General features: G+C 55.7%; 1 protein-coding gene across 1 annotated transcript; it reads left to right on the top strand.

Moving 5' to 3' along the window:
- The first annotated feature begins 75 nt into the window (after positions 1-75).
- On the top strand, positions 76-15,724 carry MARCKSL1 (MARCKS like 1). The gene is made up of 2 exons (XM_032972898.2): positions 76-1,111; positions 13,212-15,724. The coding sequence occupies exons 1-2, from the start codon at positions 1,028-1,030 to the stop codon at positions 14,214-14,216; spliced, it is 1,089 nt and encodes a 362-aa protein (XP_032828789.1). The 5' UTR covers positions 76-1,027; the 3' UTR covers positions 14,217-15,724.

The following is a 15,724-nucleotide window of genomic DNA, read 5'->3' as shown; positions in this document are numbered from 1 at the left end:
TCCCCTCCACACGGCGCCGACGCCGCCCCCCCCTCCACCTCCCCGCCACTGCGAGACGGCTCCTAATTGGCTGGCGGGGGCGGGAGGAGGGTAGGGTGCCGGTGACGCGCGCGCGGGCGCGCTACCCCTCGAGCGCGCGCCCCGGGAGCCGAGGGAGCGCGCGCGTGTCGCGCAGATCGGAGCTGGGAGCGCGTGCGGAGGAGCGCAGCAGCAGTAGCGGCGAGAGCGACTTCCCTTGGCCTCCTCTTCCTTTAACTCCCCACACACCCTCCCCCATCTATCCACCGGCAGAGCAACCAGCGGTAGCGCAGTCGCCCACTCGGCGTTGTCGTTCCCGGAGAGTTCCATCCGACAACTCGACCACCACCACCCCCGCCGCGACTCCACCCCCCCCCCTCTCCTCCTTGCTCTCGCCCCTGTTCCTCCTCTTTTCTTCGCACGCCGTCTTGTTCGACACGTGTCGCTCCCTCGCTCGCTCTCGGCTCGTCCCCGCCGTTCGACTTCGCGCTAAGTATTCGTCGGCTTGTTTTAGACGAGGCGAGGACGACCGCAAAAAAGCAAAACCCTCGACTACCGCCCGCCTACGAACTCGTCCGCGAGCTGTAATCTCGTTTTCTCGAGCGAATCATTTTCTCGATTTTTTTGCTGTTCGTTCGTTAATCGCCGCGGCCGACGCGCGTTGCATCTGCGAGGCGGCTCATTCGCTTCATCCCGAGACTTCCCTTCGCTCGCTCCCCACGCGGTGTGGAATAAGGATTGGAGGAGGAGGTGGTGGGTGGTGGCTGCGAGCGAGAGAGGGAGCTACTCGCATTATAATAATTTTTAAAAAAACCGAGACGACAGATTTTTTTTTCTTCCGGCAAAGCTACAGGCGGCGTCGGCAGCGGCTGTCTGAAGAGAGGGGTCCCCTTTCTCTCTCTCTCTCGCTCGTTCCTTTGTCTCAAATCTCTTCTCGCACCGCATCGCGCGCTCTCTCGCCTCCGCTCCTCTCGCCGTCTCGAGCGCGCGCCTATTGTTCAGCGCAAGCATGGGCGGACAGTTGTCCAAGGCGGGCAACCGCGAAACCGTGGGGGACGCTGCGGTGGCATCGCCCCAAAAACTCAACGGACAGGTCAGTTCCCAGTGCACGGGCGCGCGCGTGTGTGTGTACGGGCGCATGTGTGTGTGTGTGTACGGGCGCGTGTGTGTGTGCACGGGCGCATGTGTGTGTGTGTACGGGCGCGTGTGTGTGTACGGGCGCGTGTGTGTGTACGGGCGCGTGTGTGTGTGTACGGGCGCGTGTGTGTGTGTACGGGCGCGTGTGTGTGTGTGTACGGGCGCGCGTGTGTGTGTGTCTACGGGCGCGCGTGTGTGTGTGTGTCTCTGCTCGTTCGCTTTGCTCGCTCTGAATCGCGCGCGCTACGAGCCGGGGCCGTGGGGTAGAGCGATAAAGGCGGGCGAAGGATGGGGGGTGGCAAGAGTAAATTGTACGCGTGTTTTGTATATGTTCTGAATGTCGAACTTCTTTCGCACCGCACGAAGCCAACCGCGCTAATCGGAGGCGCGGATAATCGCGTCGTTGTGTGCCGTACGGGTTAATGTTTGTGTTGCTGTAATTCTTTTGTTCTCGCTTCGCTTGGACGTTTTGAGTGAGCGGGCGATTGGGGTAAGGTGGAGAGTGGGGGGGGGGATCTTGTTCAAGCCTCGTCCGGGTGTTTTTTTTGGGCAGCTCGCTTGTGCTGCTGCTGCTGCGTGATGATGATGGCTGTGTAATGTGTGAGTAGACATGCACTGGCAAGCGTGTGTGTTATTTATTGCACTTGCAAGCACACGCGCGCGTGTGTGTGCGCGTGTGTGCGAGCGCAGCGGTTAGCGCTACGCTGCACTACGAAGCCGGCGACCCGAGTTCGATTCCCGCTCACGGACAACACCAGTGACGATAATCTGAACCGGTCCTGGGCCTCCCCCTAGGTTGACTCAGCCTCAATTGAGTACCTGGTGCTATATGTACAAAAAAACCCATTGCCATTAGGGAGACAAAGGCGGCCGGGCGTGGTGTTGGCCACCCACCCCCCTCGTGTGCCGTGCCGGCCTTCATAGGTGCTCGCTAACAGCACTTGTCCCTACAGTCTGTTAAGGCTACACGGATGATCTTTTTATCCGTGCGTGCATTGCACAGTATTCGGCTGTATCCAACCGCGTTGTCTTTGTGTTGTCTCGATGCCTCGAACACGGGAGCCGTGGTCGATTAATCTCGGGAGGAGGAGGGGGGGGAAGGCGGGTGGGGGGAGGTTAGCTGGAAGGGAGTGGGGGGGGATAGTGGGTGGATGAGTGGCCGGGAGGGGGGGCGGGGTAGAGAGGAGAGAGAGAGGGGGAGGGTAGTTGGGAAAGGAGAGAGGGGGAGGGGGGTAAGGGGAGGATGAGCGGGGGAGGGGGGGAGGTTACCGCTCCCTTCGCAAGCTCGAGTCCGACGCTCCCCTTTGTGTGGCGAGCGAGAGAGAGAGAGGATGAGAGGGAGAAGGGAGACGCGAGCGGAATCGTTAATTTCGTTCCTCGGGAAGCTGCCGCCGCGACGCCTTGCGAGAAGCGCTCTCTGCGGGAGGCGCGGAGTTGTCGGGGCGGCCGGGCGGGGGGGGGTCAGGAGGAGACCCTGGCTGGCGCACCTGGAGCCCCAATCACGACGCCAAACATTTGCAGCCCGCCGAGCTTCCCTTAAAGCCATAGCAGTTGGACACATTATACACACAACAAAACCGCCCATAAAGCTGCTGGATATTTAAAACAACAGAACACCCCCCTCAACCATGTTTAAGATGACAAACCACGGACCTGTTGAGGTTGTCACATGTAACATTTTTTGGAGGGGTATTAAAAAAATCCCCCCAAACGCAAAGCCCCGCCTCCCCCTACACAATCCCCCTCCCGTGTGTATCTCTCGCACAGAATGCAGAGATTTTGTCTTCACATTCAAGAAATTTTCATTTGCGATGCTGCCGTTTGGCAGTGGCGCAATTCACGAAACAACTCCCGCGCACAGTTCGTCACTTAATACCCATCTCGTAAAGGGAATTCGGTAGCAACGTGTAACATGGCGACGTTTCGGGCAATGGGCCTTGGTGGCATATATTGTGCGAAACGTCGACAAATATATATCCCCCCCGCTTATTAGGGCAGTGTTGCGCGACCGCGCATGAGGAAGAACCGTTGGCCGAAACGGCGACTATTTTTTTGTTCCCCCCATTTAATGCGACGGCAGTGGTTATTGCTAAGGGATGCGAGTTATTCTGGCAAAGACCGCTCGCGATAATGGGGGGGGGGGGGGATAGGAGAGCGAGGCTCGGCTTTTGTGTTGTGTGGGGGGGGGTCTGTTCACTGTAACGATGTCTCGCTAAAGGCGGTGGCGGTGGTGCTGCTAAGGGGGGGGAGGGGTGGTGGTGGTGGAGGACTGTGGGTGGGGGTGGAGCAAATGCAGCGTCTATCGCGAAATTCAAACTCAACCCCCCCCCCCCACCTCGTGCGCGCACGCCGGCCACGAGCAAGCGGTCGTGGTGGATGCCGCGTGGTCTGCAGCGACCTCCAGCGGCCCCGTGGTGGAATTGCACAAAACGCTGGGCCACGCCGCTGATCCCATCTCTCTCTCTGCTTAAAGACGATCACTCAATTATATGATGATGATGATGATTATTTATAACATATCCCTCCCGACGTAATAGAATGATCGATTTATATCGATCGATTTGACCATTCATATTGAAATTAAAACATGAGCAACCCCTCTGGTCGTTCGCACCCTAATTGGTTCATAAGTGACGACGTCCCATTTATCCCCACCCCCGTCTATTTAAGACCGAAACAGAAGTAAGATTTCTCCACAATTCTTACTGTCACCTGATGAGGCTGGTTGTAATTATCGGCGAAACGTCACGGTTCACTGGAATTGTAAATGTTTGTAGTGGGTTTATTCTCCAACACACCGGTGTGTTGCTGTACTAGTATACTACACTATACACTACACTAATTGTAAATATTTGTCGTGGGTTTACTCTTCAACAACACCGCTGTGCTGCTGTACTAGTATACTACACTATACACTACACTATACAGTAGTGCTGAACTAGTAACGCAGTGGCACGTTTTGTTCACGTGACTAAACCTTACTAATTGGCTTTGTCGGGTGGTGGCGGGTTTCACGACACGTTTATATGAACGCGATCTACTCCCCCCCCCCCCCCCCAATTTATTTTATTCGATAAACCAAGCCTACCGACGTGTGTGTCTATTATGATGGGTTAACGACGTAAAATCTAAGTGCGTATCGATTCCGATCATTGTGCAATTCAGATGTGAATAAATATAACTGTTACACGTGGCGGTCACGTGAATCTTGGCAACCACTAGAGGCCGCTACACTCACCACCGCGACTGTTTCAAATAAAACCCAATCATTGGAGTCCAGGGACTACTTACGAACGAGTTAGGTTCCAAAGGTACTGTTCGTAAAAGTCTAACTTTATACTCCTATCGATTCCAAACATGTTGTACGGCATGTACACTAAACACGGGAAATGGCTTTACAAGTTGTATAATCTCCTGTAGATGTAGGTGCCACTGTTTCTTCACGTTCTGCAGATGTAGATGCCACTGGTTCTTCACGTTCTGTAGATGTAGATGCCACTGGTTCTTCACGTTCTGCAGATGTAGGTGCCACTGGTTCTTCACCTTCTGCAGATGTAGATGCCACTGGTTCTTCACGTTCTGCAGATGTAGATGCCACTGGTTCTTCAGTTCTGCAGATGTAGGTGCCACTGGTTCTTCACGTTCTGCAGATGTAGATGCCACTGGTTCTTCACGTTCTGCAGATGTAGGTGCCACTGGTTCTTCACCTTCTGCAGATGTAGATGCCACTTGTTCTGCAGATGTAGATGCCACTGGTTCTTCACGTTCTGCAGATGTAGATGCCACTGGTTCTTCACGCTCTGCAGATGTAGATGCCACTGGTTCTTCACGTTTTGCAGATGTAGGTGCCACTGGTTCTTCACGTTCTGCAAATGTAGGTGCCACTGGTTCTTCACGTTCTGCAGATGTAGATGCCACTGGCTCTTCACGTTCTGCAGATGGAGGTGCCACCACCGCCATCTATTGCGCGGTGGCTGTGCTTACGACTCTCGATCCGAACAGGCAACTGGACATTACAGACTATCTCTGAAAATTCATAAGTCGATTTTTCGTAAGTAGATGAGTCCCCTGTATCGCAAAGGCCCATTTCGGTCGACACGTCGCCCACGTTATGATACATTTACTGTTAAGGCCGTAGTGTATTTCGTCTGTTTAACATGTAGTAGGCTTTCGCGACCAATATTACTCATATTAAAGGTTTTTGGGTTAGATCCCGTAAGTATAAACCCGTCGTAACCCTCCACCACCCGACACAGCCAATTAGTAAGGGATTTGTCACGTAAACAAAACGCCAATTAGTTACTTCTTCAGCCCACCGGTGTGTTGGAGGGTAAATCCACAACATCGACCAGCATCATCGGGCGATTTGAAGTGTAGTTGGCACCGACCGTATTGAGTTTGTTGCACGTGCACCAATGCAAACGCGGCAGCATCACCAAATAGTTACAGTAGTTCATTGCTACGTGATACGTTGATAGTTTTGGAGTAACCGTGTGTGTCCAAATTGTTCTCGAGCCATACAGCAACAGTGGTGTTGTGTAGGTGGTAGACGCAAGCGGCGTGGGGGGAGAGGGGAGGCCTTTATCCAGCAGTGGAATGACCATGGTTGATGATGATGGTGAATAGCATGATTTCGTAACGGTGTGGTGTTGGCCCCGGGTGTGAATTTGCGAGTGAATGGGGTGAGTGCGTGAATGGGGTGAGTGCGAGATGGGAGCGGGTCAGCGCTACGCTGCGCTACGAACCCGGCGACCCGAGTTAGATACCCGCTCACGGGCCAACACACCGGTGTGACGAGTATCTGAACCTGTCCTGGGCCTCCCTTAGGTCGATTCAGTCTCAAATCAACATCTGCCGCGGTGTGTAAACATCGCCACTGGGAAGACAAAGGCGGTCGGGGGTGGGGTAGTGCTGGCCGCCACCCCCTCGTGTGCCGTGCCATCTTTCGCTAACAGCACTTTCCCCAGCAGCCTGTTACGAGAGTGAGTGAGTGTGTTCGGGTCCGGCTTGCTTCGTGGTATCGCATGGTGGGTGGGTGTTTCCTGTGCGGTAGAACGTGTGCAGCAGTCGTGATTAGGGCACTGTGGCTGCTGCTGCTGCTGCTGCCGCTGCTGCTACTTTGCCATTGCTGGTGGAATACACGGTGGAGTGGAGGGAGAGAGGGTGGGAGGCCGGTGGTGGGGGGGGGGCATTTAAACTGTTAATGCGAGAGCACGCGAGCACAACACGTGTGGAGTAGCAGCAGCACGCATCCAGCACGTGGAGGAGACCCTGGCACAAACAGAGAGATGAGAGCGCTCTTCCACGTGAAAAAAATACGTATCAAAACACGCGTTGCTAAATCATTCGTCATCATCTGTCCATGATCAATACACTGCTGGACGAAGCCACCTTCACCTCCCCTCCCCTTACCCGTTGCCATCCCTTCACAATGAGACAATCCCTCCCAGAACCCCTGCATGTACGAGTTTGATTTCATCGCTCCGTCTCCCACGTTCCACGTCTTCTCTCGATCGGATGCATCGGTGATTATTTTATATACTGTATATACAGTCAGCCATGGTCAATCCACTGCTGGATAATGCAACCCCCCTCCCACGCATTCCTCACCGAGTCATCGCTATCTCTTCACGATCCCGCGACGTAACGAACCAACCCAGTCCCTTCCCGCCCCAGGATCAGAATCCATCACTCCATCTCCCTTCGGTGGTACGACTCTCGGACGCCGTCAGGTCACCAAGGGCGGTTCGAAAAATGGCGAAAGAAACGTCGTCAATCTTTGGAACGGCCACAGCGAGCGGTTGCGGATGTGGGGCCCGGCCCAGCCTGGGCACTGATGTAGCGCGGCCAACGGCTGGAGGAGCAACTTCAAGACATACAAATACATGTATATGTATTCCCTGCCAAGGATATACACGTGGCAATGAACATTTACATTTTCTGTGGCACCTTTTCTCACAACTGGAAATGGGACAATGAAATTAAAACGACTTTATTTGAACCACAACCGGAGTTTTAGTGAGAGCCGGTAAGGGTCAACGGGGGGGGGGGGGGGGTGGTCCCTTGAGTGTGATTCTCCGTGAAAGGCATTGAGACCAACTCGCCAAACCTACTGACAGACTTGTTTATCGACGACGGGCGGCTGAAACTGGGTTCCAATCCAGGACCCCCGTGCAGGTGTTGGTGCCGTACGTGACCTCCGAGCCGCTGACAAAATTATCTACAAGAAAACTTTCTACGATCTTTGTCGAATTTCCAATCGAAACTGTAATTATTTGAAGGTCCCCTCCACGCAATTTATGATTCTCCGGTAAAGCTTTAACACCGTGCAACTCTAGCACGAATATCAACTGGGAAAACCCAGGCTCCCGTATCTGAGAGTGGCCATGCCTATCTGGCAAGTTCACCAGCAGTGATTGGTTGGTTCAAGCGAGCCTCTGACTGATGGTGATGAGACACTGAATGCCAAAGCCAAAACCAGAGTTTGCTTGCGTTGAATCCAATGCCGTTGAAATTGTGCAATCCCAGAAGGAAAGCCGTGCGGCTGATGAGATGCAAAAGGCAAATGATTGATTTTTGTGAGTGGACGGTGTTACAGGGTGCGCATGCTCCTGAGTTTGTTACTTGTGTTCTCCGCAAGGATGCTAATTATTTATGATGCGCCTACCTCCGTGTGCCATGCCCACCACAGTTGAACAGCAACGTGCAGTTTCACGGATGTCAACGTTAAAACAGGGCCGTGGTGCAGTGGTTAGCGTGCCACGCCACGAGTCCGAGAACCCGAGTTCGATTCCCACTCGCGACCCGATAACAGCTGTCCCGGCACTCGTAGGTGCTCGCTAACGGCACTTGCCCCAACAGTTTGTTTAAGGCTATACGGGGAGGGATCTTTGTCTTTTGATAATAAGGTGGAAAGACAAAGCCATTGCTATTCAATTTGAAACCCAGCGCGAGCTGTGAAATTGGCTCGCCATGCAATAAATAATTTTCCGCAACTCTCCCGCAACTAATTTGACGAAGGCCTCCCCCATCCCCACACCGTGCCGCTCCTCGGGTGTTATTTTACCATACTTCACCACGCCGGTCAGTGCGGGCGTGGAGACGAGGGCATGACATTGGCGACCCCCAAGGACCGACCGGTTGGCGCGTCGCTCGCAAAACTCGGCTAGCCGTGGCCAACAATCGAAACTCGGGTCGCCCGTTTTTCAGAACTAACAAATTCTCCACGGATTGATTCAATAATCCAGTGCTGCGCTGCCAAAGTCCTGGCCAACTCGCAGCACTAGGCCTACGGCGCGACAATTATGATGGCTTTGCGACGCCTGGCGTTCCCATTGGGTCAATAACGCATTACCCACCACCACCATCATTATGTCCATCGCCCTGTGGCTGACGCGCAGAGCTGTTGAGGTGAACGTGGTGTGACGTGCGGAGCCGCTCTGCTCCATGGCTCTGGCAATGCCACTTAGTTTCTAGCCACCATGGACAGTGATGCGCATCGACAGCCCACCTCCCTTGTGGGGCGCAGGTTTTTGGGAAATTGATGGAATGAAGTAGAATTATTTTTAAATCAGGTCAAGACACAAACACATTTTTTTGCATAGTGCATTTATTTTAATAAATGCGCTTGGATTCGATTGAATGTTAATAATAATACAATTCGCATATACATTCGAAGTGTGGCAGGAGATGACAGTAAATTGATGGATTCGTGTATCCATCTTTGTGGCGCTTGGGGAATTTTCCACTCGTAGGTTTCTTCGTAGGTTATCCCCCCCCCCCCCCCCACGTCGCCCTCCAGGCTGTTGCAGTTCGTTTCTGGCCGAAGCCACAAACATGGGTCAAACATAAGTGTGGCAGTCAAACATCACAATGTGGCAAGACCCTTCTGACGACGAGTCTTGAGACTTGGCGAGGCTTTCCTGGATATGCAAAAGGGGACAATGATCACCGTTGCATTAGAGCGCCGCGGTGTGCGAGATGTTATCTCCCTCACCTGGTATACAGGAGGTCGCGGGTTCGATCCCGGCCTTGACGCGTGCTGTATATTTGGAGTTTGCGTGTTCTCGCCGTGTTTCACCCTCCACATTTAGAATCAACACCACGCGTTTTAGAGTGTTTGGCTGCTTTAAACGTCCACGTGATAAACCACTTCGTTGAGCTATCATTTGTGGCCAGGTCGCTTCTGAAAAAGCTACATTGCCCAGTGGGCCTTTCCTGGTAATATAATATGATGTCTGTGTGCGTGTGGTGTTTGTAGAGGAGGAAACCATCCCTGCTACGTCACTGCCAAAGCAGCTCCCTGTTCGTTCGTTTTAAATCGCTGACCCCCCGCCCATGCTGGACATCTGTAGCTCATCGGATTCCTCCAGTCGAAATTCACATTCTGGTTCCGATTGATTTCGCGCAGTTGGTCGCGCTGGTGTTAGGAGCCCTCGATTCCCGTTCGTCGTGAAGTAAATAGATAAGTGACGTTGTCTACATAGCCAATGAGAAGTGTAGATTTCTACTCGTGTAATTTCTCTTGGCCAGCCTGAGTTCGATTCTCGGCCGCGGCTAACGCGGTGCGATAAGGACGATTGGCTTACTACGTACGGTGCGAAAATGAGTTCAAAATACATAAATGCATCGGTGGAAAGTGACATCTAATAAGGTCCTGGTAGTTCCCTCCCCCACACCCCACCCTACTCAACTTCGCCAACCTGCTCCGACCAGCACAAGGAAGTATGATCAAGTCAACCCCCCTGACCATCCAGCAGAGGGGCGCCACGGTGTTGAGATGTTAACTACCTCGCCCGCTGTACAGGAGGTTGAAGTTGTGGGATTTTGCGGTGTCTCTTTCACTCCACATGGTCGCGTGGATTTTTCACTGGCTCCTCCGGTTTTCCCCTCCATTCAGAATCTCAACGTGCGTTTAGAGAGTATTCGGTCCGCTCTAGATTTCCACGCGACAATCCACTCCGTTGAGCTGTCATTTGTGGCCAGGTCGCTTCTGAAAAAAGACCTATACAGCTTAGTGGGCCTTACCTGGTAAAATAAAAATTCAAACAGTTTAGTGGAGTAACAAGGGTGGGGGGGGGGGGACATTCGAATGTTCGTTCACACGGAGGGAGCGAGTGAGCGGCGTGCGCTCTGCCATGTCGCATCGCTACGGGAGCAGCCTCACGGCCGTCGATTGCGATCTGCTCGCTGGACTCCCCTCCCTGCTTCCCACTTCCCCCCGTGGTGCGCTACCCCCCCCGACTCCCCCCCCTCCCCCCCCCCCCATCTAAAAACTATTTTGGTTTCTATATGTTACCAGACAAGGGGAGAACATGCAAAAAAAATAGAGAGCAGGGGTCAGGGGTCGGGATCGAACCCGCGGCCACCTGCATACCGGGCGAGGTAGTTAGCGTCTCCTAGCCACCCTGGCGTCCACTATCCCCGTGGACCTCTGATCCAGCTGCCCCCGACGTCTGGGCGTTGCTTGGCACCTGGATCTTCCTCCTCTTGTCGACTCCGCCATCGCTCAAGTCTCCGACTTTGCTCTTCACAGCGCCGCGTGTCGGCTGAATTCTCTCCTCGTTTAAAGTTTACCCCAAACGTCTTCTAATTTCCACGTTTATTTCCCTCTGCGCTCCCACGTTTTGAAACCTCTCGCTCCCTCGAACGTTACATTCTCTCGTTAAAGAAAATAAAATCTCTTCCCAACGATTATTAAAGGTGCTCTTCTCTCCCCCCCGTCCCGTGCTCCGTTAGACTGCACGTGGAATCCACCTTGCGTACGTTGTATGAAGGCGCCCTTGACTAATGCACACCGCAGTGCTACTGCTGCTGTCAGGCCCTGATTCACGTGTGCCTCTGTGTGTGTGCTTTGGGACAGTGATGTTCAGTGAGTGGTTCCGTGTAGCGTGCTACAATCCCAACTATAACGTAAGTTTGATTCCCAGCCACGGCTAACAACCAGTGGAGAGAATCACACAGAGAATCAACCGTAAACACGAGGACCGTACTTGATATTTTTGATAAGTGTCGACACCGGGGAGACAAAGGTGGCTAAGCGATGGTGCTGACCGAACACGGCCACGATCAGCTTAACACGTAGAAGGCTTTCACGACCAATATTATCCATTTAACAGAGGTTTTTTGGGGGGGTTAGATCGCGTAAATGTCTAATTGCGTCGTTAAACCGCCCAAACACCCGACACAGCCACATTGGTCAGGTTTGTCACGTAAGCTAAACGTGCCAGTTAGTTAGCAGTTCAGCACAGTGGTGCATCGCTCGTAGTTATAACCAGCCTTATCAGGCGACAGCCATAATTGTAATGCGTGCCAACCCAATGTGTGACAAGGTTGTTCTTTTGTGCCGTTTTTTTTGTTACTTTGCCTTTAGCTTTTAGCCATTTTGGTCAGCCAGCCCACTCTTGCAAACGAGAGAAGCAAGCCGCATCCTGCTTCTCTCGTTTAATTTTTCTCGCCCGGACGAACGAAAATGAAGCAGCTTGCCTCGACGGCCGTTGGCAGATAGCGAGGGTGGCAGACGCCGCCGATTACAATCGGTGCATCGAATGGCGCGTGACAAACGGTCTATGGGGTTACGCGGTGCTGCGCGTCTTTACTTTGCGTGTCGATTCGCGGAGTGAACAAAAACTTCACTAAATGATGCCCACAATAGTACTAAGCTAAAAAAACTTAACTTTTTTTTTTCCAGATAGGGCCCCACTGAGCTATATAGCTCTTTTTCAGAAACAACGTGGCCACAAATAATAGCTCAATGGAAGTGGCTTATGTGGAAATCTATAGCAGCCAAATTCTGTAAAAATGCATGTTGATTCTAAATGTGGAGGGGGAAAAACCGGGGAGAGACGCACACAAACTCCAAATATACAGCAGGCGTCAGGGTCGCGATCAAACCCACGACCTCCTGCGTACTAGTCCAGGGAGTTCACATCTTGCCACCGCGGCGTAACCGGTAAACAACTCGTGGCAGACTGAATTATATATATATATTTTTTAAAGGGAAGCAATTCTTCAAATCGAGTTCGCGAAACCGAAACGCGACAATTCGTGTCGTCGCTTGGCTGGAGGGCCACGCAAGGGTAGCGGTGGTGCAGTGGCGCGTGCGCTCCACCACCCGAGCACGATGACCCCCCCCACACACACAGACACGGCGAGCTCACGTTCGATTCCCGGCCACGGCCGACAACGGCACGAGCGACGTCAGAGCCCGCGAGCCCAGCACGAAACCGCCGCTGTGACTCTTGGCGGCGGGCGGGGCGGGGGGGGTAATTAAGATCACGCTTTTATAGCACGTGGAACCGTCTTACAGCAAGAGCGCCGGGTACGCGCGATCAGTAAATCACTGCACGTGTTTGTCAATATTATATCTTGTGGGGTATCGACGTCGGCTCACGTAGCCACAGAGACGTGGCAGCCTCCTCCACGTGCAGGGCAAACAGACCACCCGGCACACCCCCCTCCCCCCACCCCGGGATGGTGAAGTATGGTCAAACGGCGCCCACGGCCGACGCGGCATGGGGGTGGAGGGGCTCTCATCTGGCAGCGGATTGACAAGTGACCAAAGGTGGCAGAGGTGCAACCCCGCGATTGTGAACTCGCACCGCTACTGGCGGAAGGGAACCCGTCTAGAGGGGGAGCTCTAGGATCCTCTCGGTGGCGGATGGGGAGGTGGTGGGGGATGTTTGGCCTGGTCGTCGACGCTAAGCAGATGTCTTGGAAGATGTACCGAGATCTCGCACCTCACCGCACGGAGTTGTCCAGTGAGCAAAGCAAGCGCAGACACGCCACACGAGTGGTCTGTCTGCGTGCGTAGTGTCGCGGTTAACGGACCGAGTCTGATTCCCGCTCGCGACCAACCGCAATGACGGTTATCTGAACCGTGGTGTGGGCCACCCACCCCCCCCCCTCGTGTGAGGAATGCCGCGCTTCATAGGTGCTCGCTAACAACAACACTTGCCCCCCCAACAGTCTGTCAAGGCAATACGGGGGGGGGGGGATCTTTGTCTCTGTGCGTCACCCGTCTGTCGTCCGTCTGTGTGCGTGCGTGGCCGACGCAGGACGGCGACCACGCCAAGGTGAACGGCGACGCGTCCCCCGGAGCCGGCGACGCCAAGGCCGACGTGCAGGCCAACGGCAGTGCCACGGTCGCGGCCGCCGACAAGGAGGAGGTGGAGGAGAAGGAGGAGGAGGGCGGCGCCGGAGGGGCGGCCGCCGCCCCCGCGGCCACCGACGACGCCAAAGCACCGGACTCCAACGGCGATGCCGTTGAAGCCTCCGCCGCCGCGGCCGCCCCGGCGCAGGCCGAGGGCGCCGCGGGGGCCGCAGCGGCCGCGTCCCCGGCCTCGGCGGTCGCCTCCCCCAAGTCGGACGACGCGGCCACCCCGGGCTCGTCCGGCGAGACGCCCAACAAGAAGAAGAAGAAACGCTTCTCCTTCAAGAAGTCCTTCAAGCTGAGCGGCATCTCCTTCAAGAAGAAGCCCAAGGAGGAGAGCGCCGAGGGGGGCGACGCCAAGGCGGCCGCCGCCAAGGAGGGAGGGGCCGAAGGGGCCGAGGGGGCCAAGGAGGAGGCCGCCGCCGCGCCGGCCGAGGGCAAGAAGAGCGGCGAGGAGAAGGAGGAGGGGGAGGGGGCGGCCGCCGCCACGGCGGCGGCTGAGAAGACGCCGGCCAAGGAGGCCGAGCCGAAGCCGGCGGAGGCCAAGGAGGAGGCAGGAGGTGCTCAGGAGGCGGCGGCCGCTGCTGCCGCCCCCGACGCGGCAGAGAGCGGCAAGGGACAAGAGGCGGCGGCGGCAGCCGTGGCCAAGCCTGGCGACGAGGCCAAGGAGGAGCCGGCGGCTGCGGAGGCCGGCGCGGCGGCGGCGGCGGCGGGGGGGGATGCCAGCGAGGCCAAGGAGGCCGCCGCCGCTGCCGCCGCTCCGGCCAAGACGACGGGAGAAGCCGCCGTGGCGGCCGCGCCGCCGGCCGCCACGGCGCCGAGCAAAGCGGAGGAGGAGAAGAGCGAGGAGGCGGAGGCCGCCCCCAGCGCGGCCCAAGGGGCGGAAGCTGCGGCCCCCGAGGCCGAGTAGAGAGCGTCGGCGGCGGTGGCATCGCTGACGGCAGCGGTGACGGCAGCCACGACGACGACGAGGGGGAGGGGGAGTGGTGAGAGGGGGAGGGGGGCGCTAAGGCTCCCCCCTTTACCTCTCCTTCCCGGCACGGTGCCATGGCCGGCGTTCTGGGGTTCGAGAGACTTTCCAGGGATGTGCGGTCGCTTCTTTTCCCCGTTTATTTTTTGTTCCTCTTCTCGTGTCCTCCTCCTCCTCCGCCCCCCTCCCCAAAAAAAAGTGATTAAAAGAAAAAGGTAGCCAGGCCCACCTGTCACTCCCCCCCCCCCCACCTCGTCCCACCACCCCCGCAGTCTGCAATGGGTATACCTTGATCATCGCGTTGTCAGTATTACCGATTTTTGCATACGATTTGCATACTTTTATATACAGAATGTTGCGTGTACGTATGGGGGGGGGGTATTAGGCGGAAAGGGAGGGGGGTTCATTTTCTTGCGTGCGTCAGAGGAAAAACAAGAAAATGTAACGACAAACCACGCCACACACACTCACACTATGGTCCCCCCACAGCTGTCGGGTATTCTTCTGTCTGTCTATCTCTCTGTGTGCGCGCGTCGCGGGCCTCAGTGCCCCCCCCCCCAAGTTCCTCTGGTCCCGTGTTAGTGGTGGGGGGGGGGCATCGTGTCGAGACTGTTTACGGTAGGAGGGGGGAGGGGTAGAGAACACGTCACGTGGTGTGGGGGTGGTGGAGGTGTGGGGGGCCGCTTTGAAAAAAAGCGGGGGGGGGCTTTTTTAGAGCGAGCGGGGGGGGGGGGGTGCAGAGCGAGAGAGGAGCCGTGAGAGAGGTGGTGGTGGGGGGTGCTGGAAGATGACCGCCTCGCGTAACATTTTGAACCCCCTTTTGATAAGACGTGTGTGTCGTGTGCGCGACGTAACATTTACGAGACCCCCCCCACCACCACACACACACACCGGTGTATCATACTCGAGGTGGTTGTGTGATCGCGTTTTGTTCCGAGGTGGGTGGGTTGGTATGGACGGAAGAGATCTGGTGGGAGCTCGGATGAGGAGGGGAAAGGAGGAGGAATGACGATGAGGATGATGGGGGCGGGGGCGGGGGCGGGGGTGGGGGGAGGCGTTCGTGGGTCATGGCGTTTGCACATCGGTTTGCTCCCGCGGCAGGTTTTTAGGGGTTACGGGCATCGTGAGACTGAAACCGAGACTCGCAGAGACGTCGTTTTAGGCTTTGCCGCGTTATAATGTGAATCATTGCCGATTTGAGAAGACGACGACGACTTTGGGAAGGGGCGGAGGGGGGGGGGTGACGAAGTCGGGGGGGGGGGGCGGTCGTGGTATTTTTTGTGCGGGGTGGGTTAGGGGGGGTTAGGGGGGGTTAGGAGCGGGCGGAGGGGGGGGGGCAGCTGAGGCGATGCGGTGACGCGGCCGGTGTCTTCACGACCGCGAGCTGGTTGTGATTCCCCTCGCCGCGACGCTTTTAAACAAATAAAGGATTTTAAAAAAAGGAAGCA

Source organism: Petromyzon marinus, chromosome 3, assembly GCF_048934315.1.
Source record: "Petromyzon marinus isolate PM22_M1 ecotype Great Lakes invasive population chromosome 3, UKy_Petmar_22M1.pri1.0, whole genome shotgun sequence".
In the NCBI taxonomy this organism is placed as follows: Eukaryota; Metazoa; Chordata; class Hyperoartia; order Petromyzontiformes; family Petromyzontidae; genus Petromyzon; species Petromyzon marinus.
This window is presented reverse-complemented; position numbering and strand designations above follow the sequence as displayed.